At 42.3% G+C, this 16,569-nt stretch overlaps 1 protein-coding gene across 7 annotated transcripts in view; it reads left to right on the plus strand.

Annotated features, from left to right (window-relative positions):
• The window catches only part of LOC148019453 (zinc finger protein CONSTANS-LIKE 9-like), a 29,231-nt gene extending 16,189 nt beyond the window's left edge, over nt 1-13,042 (plus strand). For 2 of the 7 annotated variants that reach the window (XM_087661088.1, XM_087661089.1), the window contains 3 exons: nt 10,263-10,511; nt 10,845-11,212; nt 11,358-12,116. In XM_087661088.1, the coding sequence (XP_087517214.1) occupies nt 10,263-10,511; nt 10,845-11,212; nt 11,358-11,487 (747 nt within the window). In that variant the 3' untranslated portion in view covers nt 11,488-12,116. Of the gene's footprint in view, nt 1-10,262; nt 10,512-10,844; nt 11,213-11,357; nt 12,117-12,242 lie in introns of those variants that run through there. The other 5 variants (XR_015687597.1, XM_087661093.1, XM_087661092.1 and 2 more) reach the window with 5 other exon arrangements.
• Nucleotides 13,043-16,569: the final 3,527 nt, after the last annotated feature.

Raw genomic sequence — 16,569 nt, forward strand, 5'->3', positions numbered from 1 at the left:
ATCAAGGGGGGAAATATACGGCCGGAAACCAGTGGTGTTATATATTCATGTCTTTGGTTGTTTGGCATATTGCCTTGATGCCATAGCCATGAAGACATAAATTGCAAGACAAGGCTGTCACATGCATTTTAATTGATTACCGTGCAGAAAGTAAAGGGCACCGCTTGTACCGATCCTCCACCAAGAAGATTTTTGTTATTGGAGATGTGGTATTCATTGAACATATTGGTCAATCCTTTGTGGACTGCAAAAAGGATGGTAGCTATGCAATTAAAAATAGACTCTACTCATAATAATGGCACATGAGAGTTATGTGACTTGTCTGTTGGTAAGCGTGCTATAGACACAAAGTGGGTTTACAAATTAAAATGTATATCTGATCGTAGCATTGATTGCTACAAAGCACATCTTGTTGCCAAAGGATATGCCCAACAACATGGGATTAATTATGATGAGACATTTGCATCCACTTCCCGTTTGATCACCATTTGCAATGTCATTGCTTTGGTTGCTCATTTTGATTGGCATGTGCATCAGTTGGATGTGAAGACTACTTTTTTGAATGGTGATCTTCATGAGGAGGTTTATGTCACACAACCTCCTAGCTTTGTTTAGAATGTGAAGATATGCTAGGGTTTGTACCGAGAAAGCACAGCATGTACGACCAAGGCTGGAACACAAAGACTCAGACAGTGACAAGCAAAACTCAAACTCTAAACACAAAACGCAAAATGCAAATGCAAAACTCAAAACGCAAAACTCAAAACTCAAACATAGAGAGAAGAAACTCTGAAGGGAATGAATGTTGTAAATGAATGTAAGAGTATATAGAATGCCCAAGAGCAGAGCAATGGAGTATTGGAGAGTGACGTCCATCGGAGATAGATTCCAAGTGCTGTGACCACCAATCGAAGTGCGGAAGATGAGGAAAACACCAAAGGCTGATTACCAGGGAGTCAAAAGACAAAGACGACAATAGGGATGATGCCTAGAGCAGAGGGCAGTAGCAAGCTATAAATGGAGTAGACGACAATAGGAATGATGCCTAGAGCAGAGGGCAGTAGCAAGAAGCTGTAAATGAAGTAATAGAGCTGTCTCTTGGAGGAGGAAGACCACAACCAGATGTTGCCTGCAAGGGGGAGAGCCAAACGCAAGCTCCAAAAGGCCGCTTGGAGGAGTGGAGGGCTGCCAACTAACGTCTGAGATTGTAGAGTCCAAATCAAAGTATTAGGAGTGGCTAGGGATGACGGGGATGCTAAATGCAGCCAAGCGTGGGGCACCAGACAGTGGGCGGTAGCAATGGATGAAGACGCTAGTCAGTAGAGAAGCTGTGGAAGGAGTGGCAGCAATTGCGAAGGTAGATCACCACGTGGGTGAAGGCTGATGGGTGGTTGAGATTTGCACAAAAAGGATGAGGCTAAACGGTGGGCAGCCTGTCTATTTATAGATGTTGAATGGTGCAAAAAAAAAAAAAAAGGGTTTTGGGGGACCACTAAAACTCTCTCGAAGCATGCCCTAGTTTTGCATTTTTCATTAATTAAGCGTGTTTTGGGGTTGTTTTAAGATACTGATCAGCTGTAGGCTAAGAAAACAAAGTGTGCCAGTTGCATAAGGCTCTCTATAGTTCAAAGCAAGCACCTAGGGCATGGTATGAAAAGATACATGCATACTTGATTGCTCTTGGCTTTAGTAATTCACATACTGAAAGCACACTTTATGTTTGCAGAGATGGGGATAACCTTTGATTCTCATTCTTTATGTGAATGACATGTTGTTGATTGGACATCATGAGACACAAATTTCAGCCTTAAAAAAAAGCTGAATTGCAGCATACTTTTGATGTGATAGACCTTGGCCACTTGTACTACTATCTTGGCAAATAGTTTACTGTAGTTGAGGGGGGGACTATTTCACACAAGTCTAAGTACATTGGGCAGCCTCTTGAGTGTTTTCAGATGCAAGGCTGCAAGCCTATTTTTACTCCACTTGAGATAGGCCACAATTTTACACTTGAGGATGCAGGAGATCCATTTGATGCTCCTCTTTATTAGTAGGTGGTTGGTTTTTTTTAATATTTGTGTAATACACAGCCGGATATTTAGTTTGGGGTCTCTCAGTTGGCACACCTTATGCATAGCCTTAGTACTACACATTGGCAAGTAGTTAAACATTTATTTTGTTATCTCAAAGGCATTAAGACATTGGGCCTTTTTATCCTAAAGGCACTTCTCTTTGCTTGCATGCATTCATGGACAATGATTGGGTTGGTTGTTTTTTGACACAAGGGTATCCACTAGTGGTAATTGTTTCGTGCTTGGTGATTCATGTATCTCTTGGTTAAACAAGTAGTCTATAGTGGCCACATCTAGCTGTGAACTGAATATAGGGAGTAGCATTTATAGCTACATTGGAACGTGTATGGTTTAAACGCCTTTGGGTCGATCTTTAGTGTGGGACAGCAGTCACCTACTCCCATCTATATTGACAATTAGAGTGCCGTGGTAGTTGCGAGGAATCCAGTTTCTCATGCTCACACTAAGCATGTTGAGGTGCATTATCATTATGTTAGAGAGAGACTCCATGTAGGGGAGATTGACTTGGTTTATGTCTTACATAGGACAACTTGGCAGATATGTTTACAAAAGCTCTCTTTAGAGAGAAGTTTGAAGCCTTTCGCAAGGCTCTTGGCTTGATACCATTTAGGGATTGATTTGCTCATTCCTTGTATACGCTCACATCATTCACTCGAGGGGGTTTTGTTACACTTATCGTGTTTCTTCTAAGTTTTGGTGTGAATGCTCCCTTATCCACAAGCACTTTTTACCTTCTAGTTGGAGAAGGGTTTTTTTCCTGTGTGAATACCCGTTAGTGGGTGTGGTACTTAGTACCTTAAGGATTGTACTTTCATATCATTCTCACATAGTGGATGTAACATTCTAACACTCTCCTCTTGCTGTTCACTTCTTCACTATGAGTATGTGTATGTGTGTGTGCGTGTGTGCTACTAAACCCTAACCTAACATCCCCCAGTAATCCATGCATAGGCACAAGAAAGAACGACCAACAAGACCAAAGCACCGAACATGCTAGAGCTGACTAGAATCAGTCCCCACTCCAAAGCGTCCTTGATTTGTGCTCAAAGCTCCTAGAGCTTCTTCTTGCTCATTCAATAGAGTGCCTTCAAGGGAGGTTCTGCTCTTAGAACTTTCTCAATCCTAAAATCCTTTGGTCTAGATGGCTCGAGGTAACGAATCCAAGAAAAGAGAATCAAAATCCGGCAACAATGGCAAGCTTGTCTTATTGACATATCCTTGGTGTGAAGAAGACTCGTTTTCAAGCTCTTGTACATACAACATCATAGCCTGGCTGCCCTTTGGAATTGCCTACTTTACTTGGAGATGCAAAATAATTGCCACTCACGAGCTTGAACCACCAAGGTTGCAACAATGCCTTGGCAATGAAACGCTTGACGAGGTGGTGAGGTAGTCCTAGAAGAAGGCAATGTGATGTGGATGCATAAAGTGCAATGAGATTGGTGCTAGTAGACCAATCAGTCAACCCCTTAGGAGTAGAGAAGGATAGTCGTTGAGGATGTCTGTATGCCACATGTCTAGTAGCTGGGGGTTTTGAAGGAGCAGATGGGTTAGTAGTGGGAGGTGTAGCCCCACTAGACAGTGTAGTCATAATAGTCTGGTGTGGTTTTCTAGGAGGAAAACCTTAGGCCTTGGTACGACACTTCTTGTTCATATGGCCCAACCTCTAGCAGTGTGTGCGAAACCTATTTTTCTTAGGAATTTGCTGCAAAAGGGGTCGTGTTTCTTTGGTTCTGTCGGAGGAAGTGATGTCACCCTTAGCTTGGCTTGCCTTGGCATCTTGCGAGTTTTTGCCACTGGTGGTTTTTACTCCACTCCTGAAGAAGAGGCAACCAACCCTCACCCCTCTAAATAGATGTCAGTGGAGGACTTCTTGTGGACTTGATCATGCAGCCTTGCATAACGCAAGAACTGACACTCAAACTCATAGAAGGTTAGCAATCTAGGTATGAGATAATGTGGTGGATAAAATGGAAGTATTTCTTGGTCAACTTCTTCAAAAAGAATGTGATTTGATTGTTGTTTGACTTCATAGAGTCAGTATTGGAAAACTTGACTAGTAACCGCCGATATTCGACCAACTTGACTTTCAAATCATCATTTTCCTTAATGGAAAACTCCTGGAGCTCAAAGTCAATGTTTATACACCAAGTACGATCTTTGGTTGCATAGTGGTTAATGAGATGACTCCAATGTCCCGATGTAAGAGGGAAGTGCTATAACTTAGAGTGAAACTCAGGAAGCAAACCTTGCATCAGCTCAACATTGGCTGTGGCGTTGCTAGTGCACCATTGACGGATGTAATCAGGGTGGGTGTCACGCATAGACTCAAGACCAACAACAAGGTCCCAAAGACCGTGAGACTCTAGTACTTGCTGCATATAGTTCGACCAAGTAATGAAATTCGATCTGTTGAAATGAGTCTTGTCTATGAAGGTATTCTTGGTTGAGACAACATGAGTAATAGTGCTTCGATAAGGTGGATAAGGTGGGCAGTGGGGAGGAAAGGAGTGTACCTGGGAATGAATCCCAAAACAAGAAGTGTGCATGGTGGATCCAAATGTGTGCATGGGATGACTAGGTATGGGCATTGTCGCCGCATGAGGACCCCATGGTGGAGGGATAGAGACATGTGGAGTAGAAGATGGAAACCCCTACGTAGGAGTGATCCATGGAAAGTTTGACGACACACCATAAGCATAGGATGGAAATCCTTGCATCTGAGAGGTCATGGTGTGTGTATAACTGGGGGTAGTGAGTGGGATGCCCATCACAGCCGTCCCAGTAAAAAAAAAGAAGTGCCTACATGAGGAAAGGTAGAGGGAACTGTGTTAGAGGGTGGCATTGCCTATAATGAAGCCCCATAGTGCAGAGTGGTGGGTGGGAAAGGGTAGGTGATAGTGTTAAGAGGTGGAATGCCCCCTAATGAGGCACTGTGATGGGAAGTGGGAATATGGAATAGAGAATGAGAATGTGCCAAGAGCGGAGACAGAAGGTTCAACTCCCAGTTTGGTAGAGGTGGATGTGGAATATAAGCCGAGGTTTTAAAATGAATGTGGTATGGCTTCATGAGAAGAGGGTGGGATGGGAAGGAGAGAAGAAGAGTAATTGACTTGCTCAAATGAAACAGAAGATGTAGGTATACCGGATGATGAATGTCTACTTCTTGAGCTCCCTCTATTTAGATTTACATACATTTGACCATCCAGATCTTGCACACCAAAAGGAAAAACAAGAGAGGGTTTTGATTTGAACAACTTGAAAGGGTTGTATGAACTTGACACAAGGCATCCGCAAGATACTCTTTATAAGAGCATCAGCTCTGATACCATGTTAAGAAAACTGTTGCACTGAGGAAACACACCAAGTGTACGAGCATGACAGAAGCACAACGAGACAAACACAGATACACAAAGCAAAACTCAAGCCCTAAACACAAAACTCAAAACTCCAACACAAATAGAAGAAGGGATAGAAAGAACACAACTCTAAAGTGAATGAATGCTGTAAATGAATGTAAGAGGTGTGCCCAAGGGTAGAGCAATGTGCTAGAGAGTGATGTCCACTGGAGATAGATCCCAAGTTTGTGACCACAAGTCGGAGTGTCGGATGAAGAGGATGCAGCAAACGCAAGTGTCAGGAGAGCCTAGAGCACTAAACGCAAGCATGACAGGTGTGGAAGAGGATTGGCAGCAGCTGTCGCCTTTTGTGGAGGAGGCTGTCGCCTAATGTAGGAAGTTGTCTCTTGATGTAGGAACTGTCGCGTGATGTGGAGGACACCAAACGCGAGCTGAAGAGGGTTGACGCACATAGTGTATGCTGTTGCCAAGCTGTGGCAGCTCCAAACGCAAGCACAGGAGGGTCAGAAAACTGTTGCCGATGTTGATGGAGGAGCGCTAGATGCAGAGAAAGGTGTGGCAGCAGTCGCTGGGGCTAGACAACCATGTATGTGTGGATTGATGGGGCTGAAATCTGCACTCTAGGGTGAGGAACTTTCATAGAAGAGATAAAGATTGAATTGGGGGACTGCCTGTCTATTTATAGATGAGGATGGACCGTCCCAAATTAGGGTTTCATTAGACTCTCTCGAATCATTTTAGGGTTTTCATTAAATTAAGCTTGTTTTGGGGCTGTTTAAGTGGCTAATCAGCATAGAATGCATTTCTGAGCTCAACAAGGAGGGTCCAACACTTCTACTTACGGTATAAGCACTTGGGATATCCTTTGCAGTTCCTCTTCGAATCTATATCAGAGTTGGAGGAGGACTTTGATTTCTTGGACTTCTTTTTCCATTTCTTTTGCTTGGCTTGTCCTTTACTTGAAGATGGTGCCACAAAGGCACAACTAGGATGCACATCTTGCTGAAGCACCATTGGGACTAGCTCCTCCCAAGTGATAGTATCCCTCGTATGAGAGGTAAGAAGATTGGTGTAAAAGACATCATGCTTCGGTGATAGGAGATGTGAGAGAAGTGTCATAACAAGGACCTTTGAAGTTATGATCGTACCAAGGGGTGCAAGCTCATCTCGGATCTCCTCTATCTGGTTGATGTGATTCTTCATTGTAGGGGAATGTGTGATGGACAGTTGTCAATAGCTTCAACGTGGGGGTTGTGTAATGCTTGAATGTTTGTACGCGGTAAAGAGATGCTAATCTCTTCTAGACTTTTGCAATGGCACGGATGCATCTCAACATACACGAGTACAGAATCTGCACACCTTTTTAAAGAAAAGAGCGAGTTATGGGGTTGAGCCAATTCCATAAAGTTGCGGAGTCCGAGGTGGCTCCATCATAGGGATCCTTGATAGGTCATGCGACAGGGATTGCCATAAAAACCCAAAGGTCAAAAGTGTTGAGGATGCACTCGACTTTGCATGACCATAGAGCATAGTTCATCTCATCTCTAGCTTTTTTGATGCAGAAGAGAGGGTAGGACAGGCCTGCACAGGGGTGCCATGATAGCCAATTGAGGATTGGTAGCCTTGGAATATTGAGAAGGGAGAGAGAGATATGATGGAGGTTGAGAAGGAATCTGGTCCTATAATCTGCATCACAATCACTAAGTCGATCTCAATGGTTGGAACAACAATCCTCAGGATCTTGGCTTTGTGACTGCTACTCTTCACAGTCTTGGTCATCACTTTGACAGTCCCAATCCAAAAAATCCCACCTATCATCATGGTTTGCCATAGATGTCCTTCACAAAACTTGCAAGGAAACACAAGAACTGGTGTGACCTGAAAAATGATGTCTTCAGCTTGTTCGGGGTCCGTCTGTCTGCTGTACAACAGAGTTGATGTCAACTGTGAAGATCGGAGAGTATCCAAGGTAAGATTGCCAAAACGGGGGACTGGACTGAAAATGCAGGGTGTACATGGTTGTGGACAGAAAATGCAGCCTTAGGCGGGCTGAAAACTGTGCACACAATCTGGAAGAATGCTGCCTTGCCTAAAATGCAGTGTGCCGGCAGTGGAGGAGGTGACATCAGTACCAAGATAGTGTCGCTCAGCAGAGGAGATGGCCACCTGATCAGAAACACAGCAGGTAGTTGTCTGTCCCACAGCAAATGCAGCCAGCCATCGCTTTTGGGTACAGGATCTGTTGGGGGAGTAAAACTCTTTTAGAAGGTAAAATCAATGAAATGAGTAGAAACTCAATGAGAAGTTACTTACTAGTGGAATTGAAGGGGAGAAAATAGGATGCCCTGCTCAGATTTTCTGAAAACACAAGGGTTGCAAAACTGGTTGATAATGCTCAGTTGGTAGAAAGGTGGACAGCTGCTCCTCTTGTAGACTTTGGCTCCCACCAAGGTGAATGATACCATGTGAGAGTGCATAGCAGAAAGGAAAGTAAACACGGAGAGAGAGAGAGAGAGAGAGAGAGAGAGAGAGAGAGAGAGAGAGAGAGAGAGAGAGAGAGAGAGAGAGAGAGAGAGAAGTAAAGCAGAGAGTGAAGGAACAATCTGACTAAAACTGAATGATACAATGGCTGATCTCTGTCAGCCCCAACATGCAGCTCTAGGCATCAGTGTGGGGGCCAGATAAAGGCAGGAGGTAAAGATGATGACAGTGGCTGGCTGAGAAGATGATCAGATGGAATGAATGACAGTGGAGTGCGGGCCAGCTATTTATAGACAAAACACCAAAAACTAGCTGACCTTCTCTAAAGGCCCAAAATATGCCCAACTTGATCTGAGTGCCGTAAAGCTGATGTGGCCACTGTTCCAAAATAGAATTGCGCTGGTGCCATCTCCACCAGAAATGTCTAAGACACATAAACTGACAGACAATCACAATGTCAGAGCTCCAGAAGTCCTCATCAGCTCACAGGCAGGAGATGATTGTACATGATACATGACTGCCAATATGTTGCTGTCTAGTCCCGGACAGATCACCATCAACCTCCAGCAGTTTTGACAAACTTGTGAAGCCTCTAGTCACAATCCACGAAAAGGTAAGTGTGAAACGTTTCACCCCTCAAATGTTTCACTTGTGAAACATTGCAATTTAGTATGAAATGTTAAGCCTTGGGTAGGTCCCAAGTGAAATGCCACATGAAACAGCAAAATAAAACATCTTCAATACAGATATTCAGCAGATTTTTCACAGAAATTGCTTTTTCCCCTTGGAGTTAAATGGGTAGGTGAAATGTTGCATACTGAAATGTTTCATTAGTGAAATGTGTTTCACCATTTGGCACTAGTGGGTGTGAACATCCACCTAAGGAGTTGATGAGGGCTGATGCTCCCTAAAGCCAAGAAAAGGCTGCCTTAAAAGATGCCCAGAACAGTATGATTACTCTTGCCAACCAGTCCACGTGGTTCAATTGGTCTAGCTGGTATCATTTGCAACATACCAGTCATTTTAATAGAAATTTCTTTTTCCCCTTGGAGTGAAATGGGTGGGCGAAATATTGCATACTGAAACATTTCATTAGTGAAACGTTTTTCACATTTCTTGCCGCATGCCTGGTAAAACATGTTTCATGGTTACACCATTTGGCTCTAGTGGGTGTGAACATTTGCCTTAGGAGTTGATGAGGGCCGATGCTCCCTAAAGCCGAGAAAAGGTTGCCTTAAAAGATGCCTGGAACAGTGTGATCACTCCTGTGGACCAGTCCAAATGGTTCAATTGATCTGGCTGGGATCATTTGCTACAACATGGCAGTTAGCTGCTGGTGCCTCCTGGCTGTTGGGTGTAAAGCCCCTTTGGGTGTAAACTGCCATTTATCCCGTGTGTATAAACTTACGGGTGTGAACACACCCTTTACTTGTACCCTAACATATAAATACATTTTTATTCTTTGTGTACCGTGCAACACATTGGTACACTCTTACTCGATTCTCTCAGCTCTCAGCTCTATCTCTGCTCATTCCAAGCTCGCATTCTGGTCAGCACTCCAGTGCAACACTGGCTGTTCCACATGCCACATCATTGGTCATCCATACTTTGATATGGGTGGTGCCTATGGCCATTACATATCCGCTGGAAGATTCAAGTACCAATACTACATCTAGTGTCAGTCTCAGAAGATGGATTCCAATTCCAAGCAGTAACAGTCTTCATATACAGATTTGAGTTTCAATGGAATAGCAGCGTAGGGTCATTTTCCCTAGTTCCAATCATTCTAGGGCTCGAAGTCAGCCAGCTTAGACATTAATCGTAATTAATTGGCCATCATTCAAGGTCGACAGCATTAGGACATTTTTGGCATTTTTGTGCTTATAAATGATCAGCCACCTTTCAGTTTCTTAGTTGAGTTCCGACTGCAGAAAATGTCACTTGGAATTGGGACCCTAGATTTGCCAGCCTTTACTATTTCTCCTCTTTTCCATTTTCCATGTGTGCTTGCTTGAGCATCAAGAGAAGCAGCTGGTAGCCTTTACTATTTCTCTTCTCGCTTTTCCATTTTGCATGTGGGATTGCTCGATCTTCAAGAGGAGCCGCTGGTGTTTGCACACGTGGCCGTGACAATTTTGATGTATTTGTTTGCATCTCTGACCGTCCTCAGTGATTCGTCACCGTCTTAAAAGGTTGAAGCAGCTTCAAAAAGTTTGTAGCTGCTTCTTGTTGAAAAATGTTTAAATGCTTGTAATGCAGGCTACATTTTGTACATTTCAGATCGTATTTGAAATATTTATACTTACATTCTCTTCATTCTTTTGAACAGCTATGGGGATCTCAAATCGAAGAATTGGGGACTTGTGAAGATGGTGTAGGTGGTGGTGCCTTCAATATGTCTGATGTTGATCTTGCGTTTGACAACTATGAAGACATATTTTCAGGTCCTAATATGCACCAATCAACGTTTGAAGACATGGTTTCAGCATGTTCATCAATGGAAAAGAATGGGCCTTATGTGGAGTGCACGTCCCACATGCAGAGCATTCCTGAGAGTGAACCACTGGTTTCTGAAAATGTGCGTCATCATATTCCTCTTTTTTAGTAACATGTTCTATAAATATGCAATTTTTACTATTTTCTTCAGGCTAAATAGACCACTACAACACTACAGCCATGTAGTTTCCTATATTAGAACATCATGGTGATGGTTATTTCAAGTGTGGCAGTCGGTATTAGATTGTCATGAACTGTTAAGAGTGTTCAATTATTTGTTCAAATGTTGCATCAGCATTGGGATTTCAGTGCAACGAATCTGATTCAGGAAAGCTTACATATAAGAAGCTTTCATCTCATAAAGAATGGGGAATAGGGGTGGTGAAAACTTACTAGACTGAGGATAGCTGTGCAGGTTTATATGGCAGGAGATATGGGATCTATATCATCAAAAGCTCAAAACCCTTTTTGTACAAATAGTCGCCAATCTCAACTCGAAGAAAATACCAATGCTGGAACTGGCCACCAAAAAGAAGCTGGTTCCAAGACTGCTCAGAGTCTTACGCAATCCATGACTGTGCTACTGCCTAGACCATGCGTTTCTCTATCCTTGTCAGGATTGAGTGGAGACAGCAGTGGTGCTGAGTATCATGACTGTGGGGCATCATCTATGGTTTTTAAAGGGGATCCCCCATGGTTGCCGACAAGTCCTACTAGTGCGGGCTTTGTTCAAGCGCGGGATCATGCTATGCTTAGGTACAAGGAGAAGAAAAAGAATCGGAAGTAAGTATTCACTGTATTGTGGTTTGAATATACATTAATGCTCAGTTATATGAGTTTCTTAAATATTATGGGCATGTAAATATTGAGCGGATGATCTTAGCAAGTCACTGGTTTGAATTTACATGATCAATGATTGATTTGACAGATATGAAAAGAAAATCCGCTATGAATCTCGGAAAGCTCGTGCAGATACAAGGAAGCGTGTCAAGGGTCGATTTGTCAAGGCTGGAGAAGCTTACGATTATGACCCAATGACCGAAACAAAGAGTTGGTGAGGGTGTGTGCCTTTCTTGAAACACACCCTATGCACAACTTGATGGTGTGCCTACACTACTTATTGTAAAGGACACTATGTTTAACTAGTACTTGTAACGGCACTCATCTCCTATCTAAAAGTTTGAGTGTGGCAGGTAGAGAGAGAGCTTGTGCAGAAACCAAGAGTTAGACCTCATCCTGATGACAGAACCGTGCATTGTGAAGTTCTACTCTTGGATCTTGCACATTTCTATCCATTCAACTTGATTAGCAGAACCTCAGCTCCAATGAAAAAGGTACAAGTTACATCGTGAGCAAGGATGTCATGCAGTTTGACCACAAGATTTCAAAATAAGTGGGATTTGAGAGCTTTGATCTTGTTGCCAAAGCAGAGTCCATGTGGATCCATGCCTGTTAATCGAGAAAGCAGAAAGATCTCTGTATTTACCTCTTTGTTCAGTCCCACACGATGTAATTTGTAATATAGGAGTCCCCAATGTTATCTTGGGGTGCTATCTTCTGCATTCAAGATGAAAGCTCATAAAAGTCGTTGAGGTCCTTGTCTAGTCCAGATATCACAGGAAGCTTCTTGCTTTTGTGATTTGTAGAGTATATTCTGTATCTTTATGGGAAGGAAATTGCTTTATTGAAGCTAGTTCATCTCTTTGGGTTAATTTTGGATCTGCACTCACGACGAAAGCTCACAAAAGACGTGGAGGCCCTTGTCTAATCCAGATATCACAGGAAGCTTCTTGCTTTTGTGGTTTTTTTGCAGAGTACATCCAGTATCCTTAGGGGAAGGAAATTGCTTTACTGAGGCTAGTTCATCTCTTTGGGTTATATTGTCGAAGCATGATGAAATGGGCAATGGTTACGTTTTGTCCATTTCAAGCCTGAAGCAAGTTGGACCAGTTGGAAGCGTAAAATTTTCATGCCGGAAAGTGTTTCAGAATGAGCTGCACTGCAATCAAATAACAACAGTCGATGCTGCAAGTACCTCCATTCATGCATGTACCTTCTGAATCAGATGGTGCGTCCGGTGAAATGTGGGTTAACAGAGAATATGTTCTGTATGCTCTAATCAAGTGAATGAGTGAATATGCGACTGCTTTCTGGTCTGTCTGACAAGAGGCAAGAGAGCAGAAAGCCAAATCTTGTAGTGGACAGCAGAAATAATTCAAAATAATGATGCCAAAGATTGGTTTTATGTTAATATAACTAGGTCCTTATATAAGCCGTCAATGGACCTGAATTCCTTCTCCAGGATTCCTTCTCCTGAATTCCTTCTGCAGTTCTTGCCAGAACCTTTTTGGACTGGTGCCTTGGCTAGCGGCCTCAGGCACCTTGAAAGGCACAGATAATCTGAATTCGTTTTCCAAGATTTACAAGACTTCTTGTATTTACATCAGCCTGCACTTCTAAATTCCAGCCTTGCCAAAAACTTTTTGGACTTGTGCCTCGCTCGTGGGACCTTTAAAGGCATAGATCATAGCTGCCATATAGGTCTCAAAGGAGTCATTGAGAGTACTAGACCTAGGGGTTTTTTTAAAGAGCTTGGCATTTCTATAGATTACCATATGTGCCAATTTTTGACAAGCCTTATGATTTGCTAGGTCTTGGTTGACTCTTGGTCTTTGTGCCGCTAGATTTTCCAAAACCCAATCCCTTGAGGATGTGAATTTTTTAACTTAATGCACTTTGGATACTCAAGTTGTACACGTGTGAGAGGTGCACACGTGAGATTAAGTTGAATATACGTCGCAATGACAAATAATCCTAGCTTTGCCGATGGGGGACATTGGCAAATGTTATTGTGGATAAGCGCTAATTGATGCCTAATGTTAGATCTTGGTTAGGGGCATTAAATTTTCCCTTGGATTGTCATAAGGGTTAGAGATCTAAATAATTTGATGCCTTAAACTAAGGTTTATGAAAAGTTTCAATACTTTCATGTTCATAGGGGTTAGGGATTTAAAATTTGAGGTTCAACAACACTTGATGTTACATTAATTAGGGTAAGCTAGATAGCTATGCAACTCAAAGTCCATATATGGAGACCTTAGTGAATATGGAAATTTTCCAAATGTTAAGTTTGGGTCAATTTTAGGTTGCATCCAAGTGTATCTTCTCTCTTTCTCTCTCTCTCTCTCTCTCTCTCTCAATCAATCAACTCAAAGCACGACAAGGTGAGATTTCTAAGACGAAAGTAGCTAGAAAAGAGGGAAAATGAGCAATTTATTGAGGTGGTACAGCCATCATAGAAGAGTTTAAAAAGCCTAAGCGTTAGGCTACTTTAAGAGGTCATTACCTTATATAGTAACTCTTGTAGCCTTAGTAGCTCATGTTTTTTCGTGCTATTGGCAATCCTAAAGTGGATTGTATATGGATCTTGAGTTTGTGGTTTTGTCCTATGCAACTTTGAGGCATCTTAGAGGACGTTAATATCACGTTCTTTCTTCTTTCTTTCTTTCTTTGTCTCTCTCGTCAATCCCTTTTGCTTGCCATTACTATAGTCTCTCACCATTGCTTTATCTCCCTCCACGACTGTCATTGCCATCAACATGTTTGATCCTTCAACACCTTGCCTTTTTTTTGCTAAACTATATCCTCAAATAAGCTCCATCAGCATTATTTCTACCACAAATGGATGGGTTGAAATTGAAGAGCTAGTCATTGTTGGTTGCAATAAATAAAGCCAATAAGGAATTAGACAATGCGCTATATACAATTAATAGGTAGCTAAATGATAGAATCAAGAAACTTGAACAAAGAACCAATGCCCAAAATGAGGAAATTGCATCCCTTAAGAGTTGGAGGATATGTAGTTCAACTCAAGGTTAAGAGGGGGAGAAATCCAAACTGATGTAGCAGAGGAAGTTTTTCATATCAAGGAAGGGGTCCAATAGCTCCAAAAGAAAGAGAGAGAGATGACAAGGGAAACCACTTATTGGGTTGCCATACTCAAGAAAACTCAAAAGCAAGTTGAAGACATGAAACAATGGATTGAAATGGTTAAGAAAGGGAAGCAACTTTCGCATATATATACCACAACTATCATTAATGATACTATGGAAGAAGAACAAAAAGGAAAGTGAGAGTAGTTCATGTTCGGTTAACCAAGCTGAAAATATATGAGAGCATGGAAGAAGGTATTAAGAAGCTTTATACCATGATGAGCATCAAGGGCACCATGCATACAACATCATACAGGGTAGGTAAAAAGATTATCCATGACAATAAAGGTGAAAGCTCACAAGAGTATGCTCTCATACTCCACTTTCCCACCATGGAGACTAAGAAAGAATTCCTAACCCAACATTGAATATTTAAAGGCACAATGTATATTTTTGGGAGATGTTCTTGCATCCACTTAGCTAGCCCACATGCAAGAATGTATGCCTAGGATTAAGAGATCCATAGAGAAAGAAAAGATGGCCTTCTATAGAGGTGGGGGAGCTGTGATCATATAATCTTTTACTCATAGACATACCAAGGGTCACACATTACACCTACGAGTAGCAAGCTACAGATGGGAGACATCATATAAGAGGAGCCATACATTGATCATAGTAGTTAGGGCTCAAGAGGAATGTGTAATGTCTCTGATATTAAACATTAATTGTCACCTTGCTACGGTTCCACACGTCTTTACTAGTTTGCAATTGGACTCAAACAAACATGAAGGTATATCTCTGCACTTATGATCAATTGTGTCTTCATCTTCCCCGTGTACGCACCCCAAAATCAAGAGGAAAGTACTCTTTTCTCTTCATACGCATGAACCCACTCTATAGGCCATTTAACATTTTATGTTAAGGTGGGGATAAATTTTTTAATGTTAATAAGTTCAATTTTAAAGAAGGAAAAAAAAAAACTCCTTCCCTTGTTGATGTCAAATAGGTGCCGGGGGGGGGGGGAAGAGAAGATAATCAAGATGATCATGATGAGGGGGGGAGGCCACATGACCTACCACCCCACTGGCCATCTCGTGCAATCTGTGGGCCACTTGGGGGGACTAAGGACTCCCCCGCCGCCATGCACACGTTGATGGGTGGTGGGCGGGGTGAGACATGACCTCCACCACCCCATACCACCTCCCCCCATTATAAAACCTCCTCCCTCCCCCCATCGCAAGGGAGGAGGATGCCTCGACACACTGCACAAAGAGAGAGAGAGAGAGAGAGAGAGAGAGAGAGAGAGAGAGAGAGAGAGAGAGAGAGAGAGAGAGGGTTCTAGAAGGTTTCCTTTTTTCCCCCTCCTTAGAGGGAGACCACACACACCTTTCATTTGCTTCTACCCCACGAGCTTATTTGCCCCCATTTGCCCCTCTATTTGAGCAAAAGGCTGCTGAAGTTCCAGTGAGGGTTGCACCTAAACGAGAAGAAGATCGAGAATGGCCTCCAAGAGAAGAATATCACGTGCGGGTGGCAATCCCACAACCAACAATGAAGCTTTGGGCGAGGGTATCACTGTTAATACAACTATGGTACCGGATATAAGTAATACATTTCCAAATTGTTAGATGCTTGCTTTGATTCCCACATGAGATACATTAGGTCCCATACTATGCCGCATGAGAATAAGTCATTGGAATGGATAAATTTCATCTTTATAATTGTAGAATGCATATTCAAGTGCAAGAGTGAAAACTATGAAAAAGAAAATTGCACTCATCCATGTATGATAAACGCATTTACACCTAGTGTAATTAGCGATGCAAAATTTTTACTCGGTTGTGATTAATTAGAATCATGTGTACTCGATGGGATGGATAGGTTAATTTAAGTTAAAGGGGTTATTTCACCTAGGTTATCGTAAGCATCCTCAAGTGGCACAATAAACCCTGGACGATAGTCGTAAAATTGCTATCAAGATAATCAAATATTATTTATGTTCAATTTCCATGAGAACATTGGTTTTTACCTTCATGATAAATTAAAAAAGTCACCGAGATCACGACCTCCAAAATCGCTTCATAGAAAAACATGCAATTACCTATAGGAAATGGATGTCCAATATTGCACAAGTCAGGAATCTTTGCATTTATCTAATCTCCGATAGAGTTACTCTTGTTGGGCAAGAGGATTGCATAATGAATTCCA

The sequence above is a fragment of the Lygodium microphyllum genome, chromosome 20 (genome assembly GCF_053477565.2).
Source record: "Lygodium microphyllum isolate KBCC chromosome 20, Lygodium_microphyllum_v1.1.10, whole genome shotgun sequence".
Classification (NCBI taxonomy): Eukaryota; Viridiplantae; Streptophyta; class Polypodiopsida; order Schizaeales; family Lygodiaceae; genus Lygodium; species Lygodium microphyllum.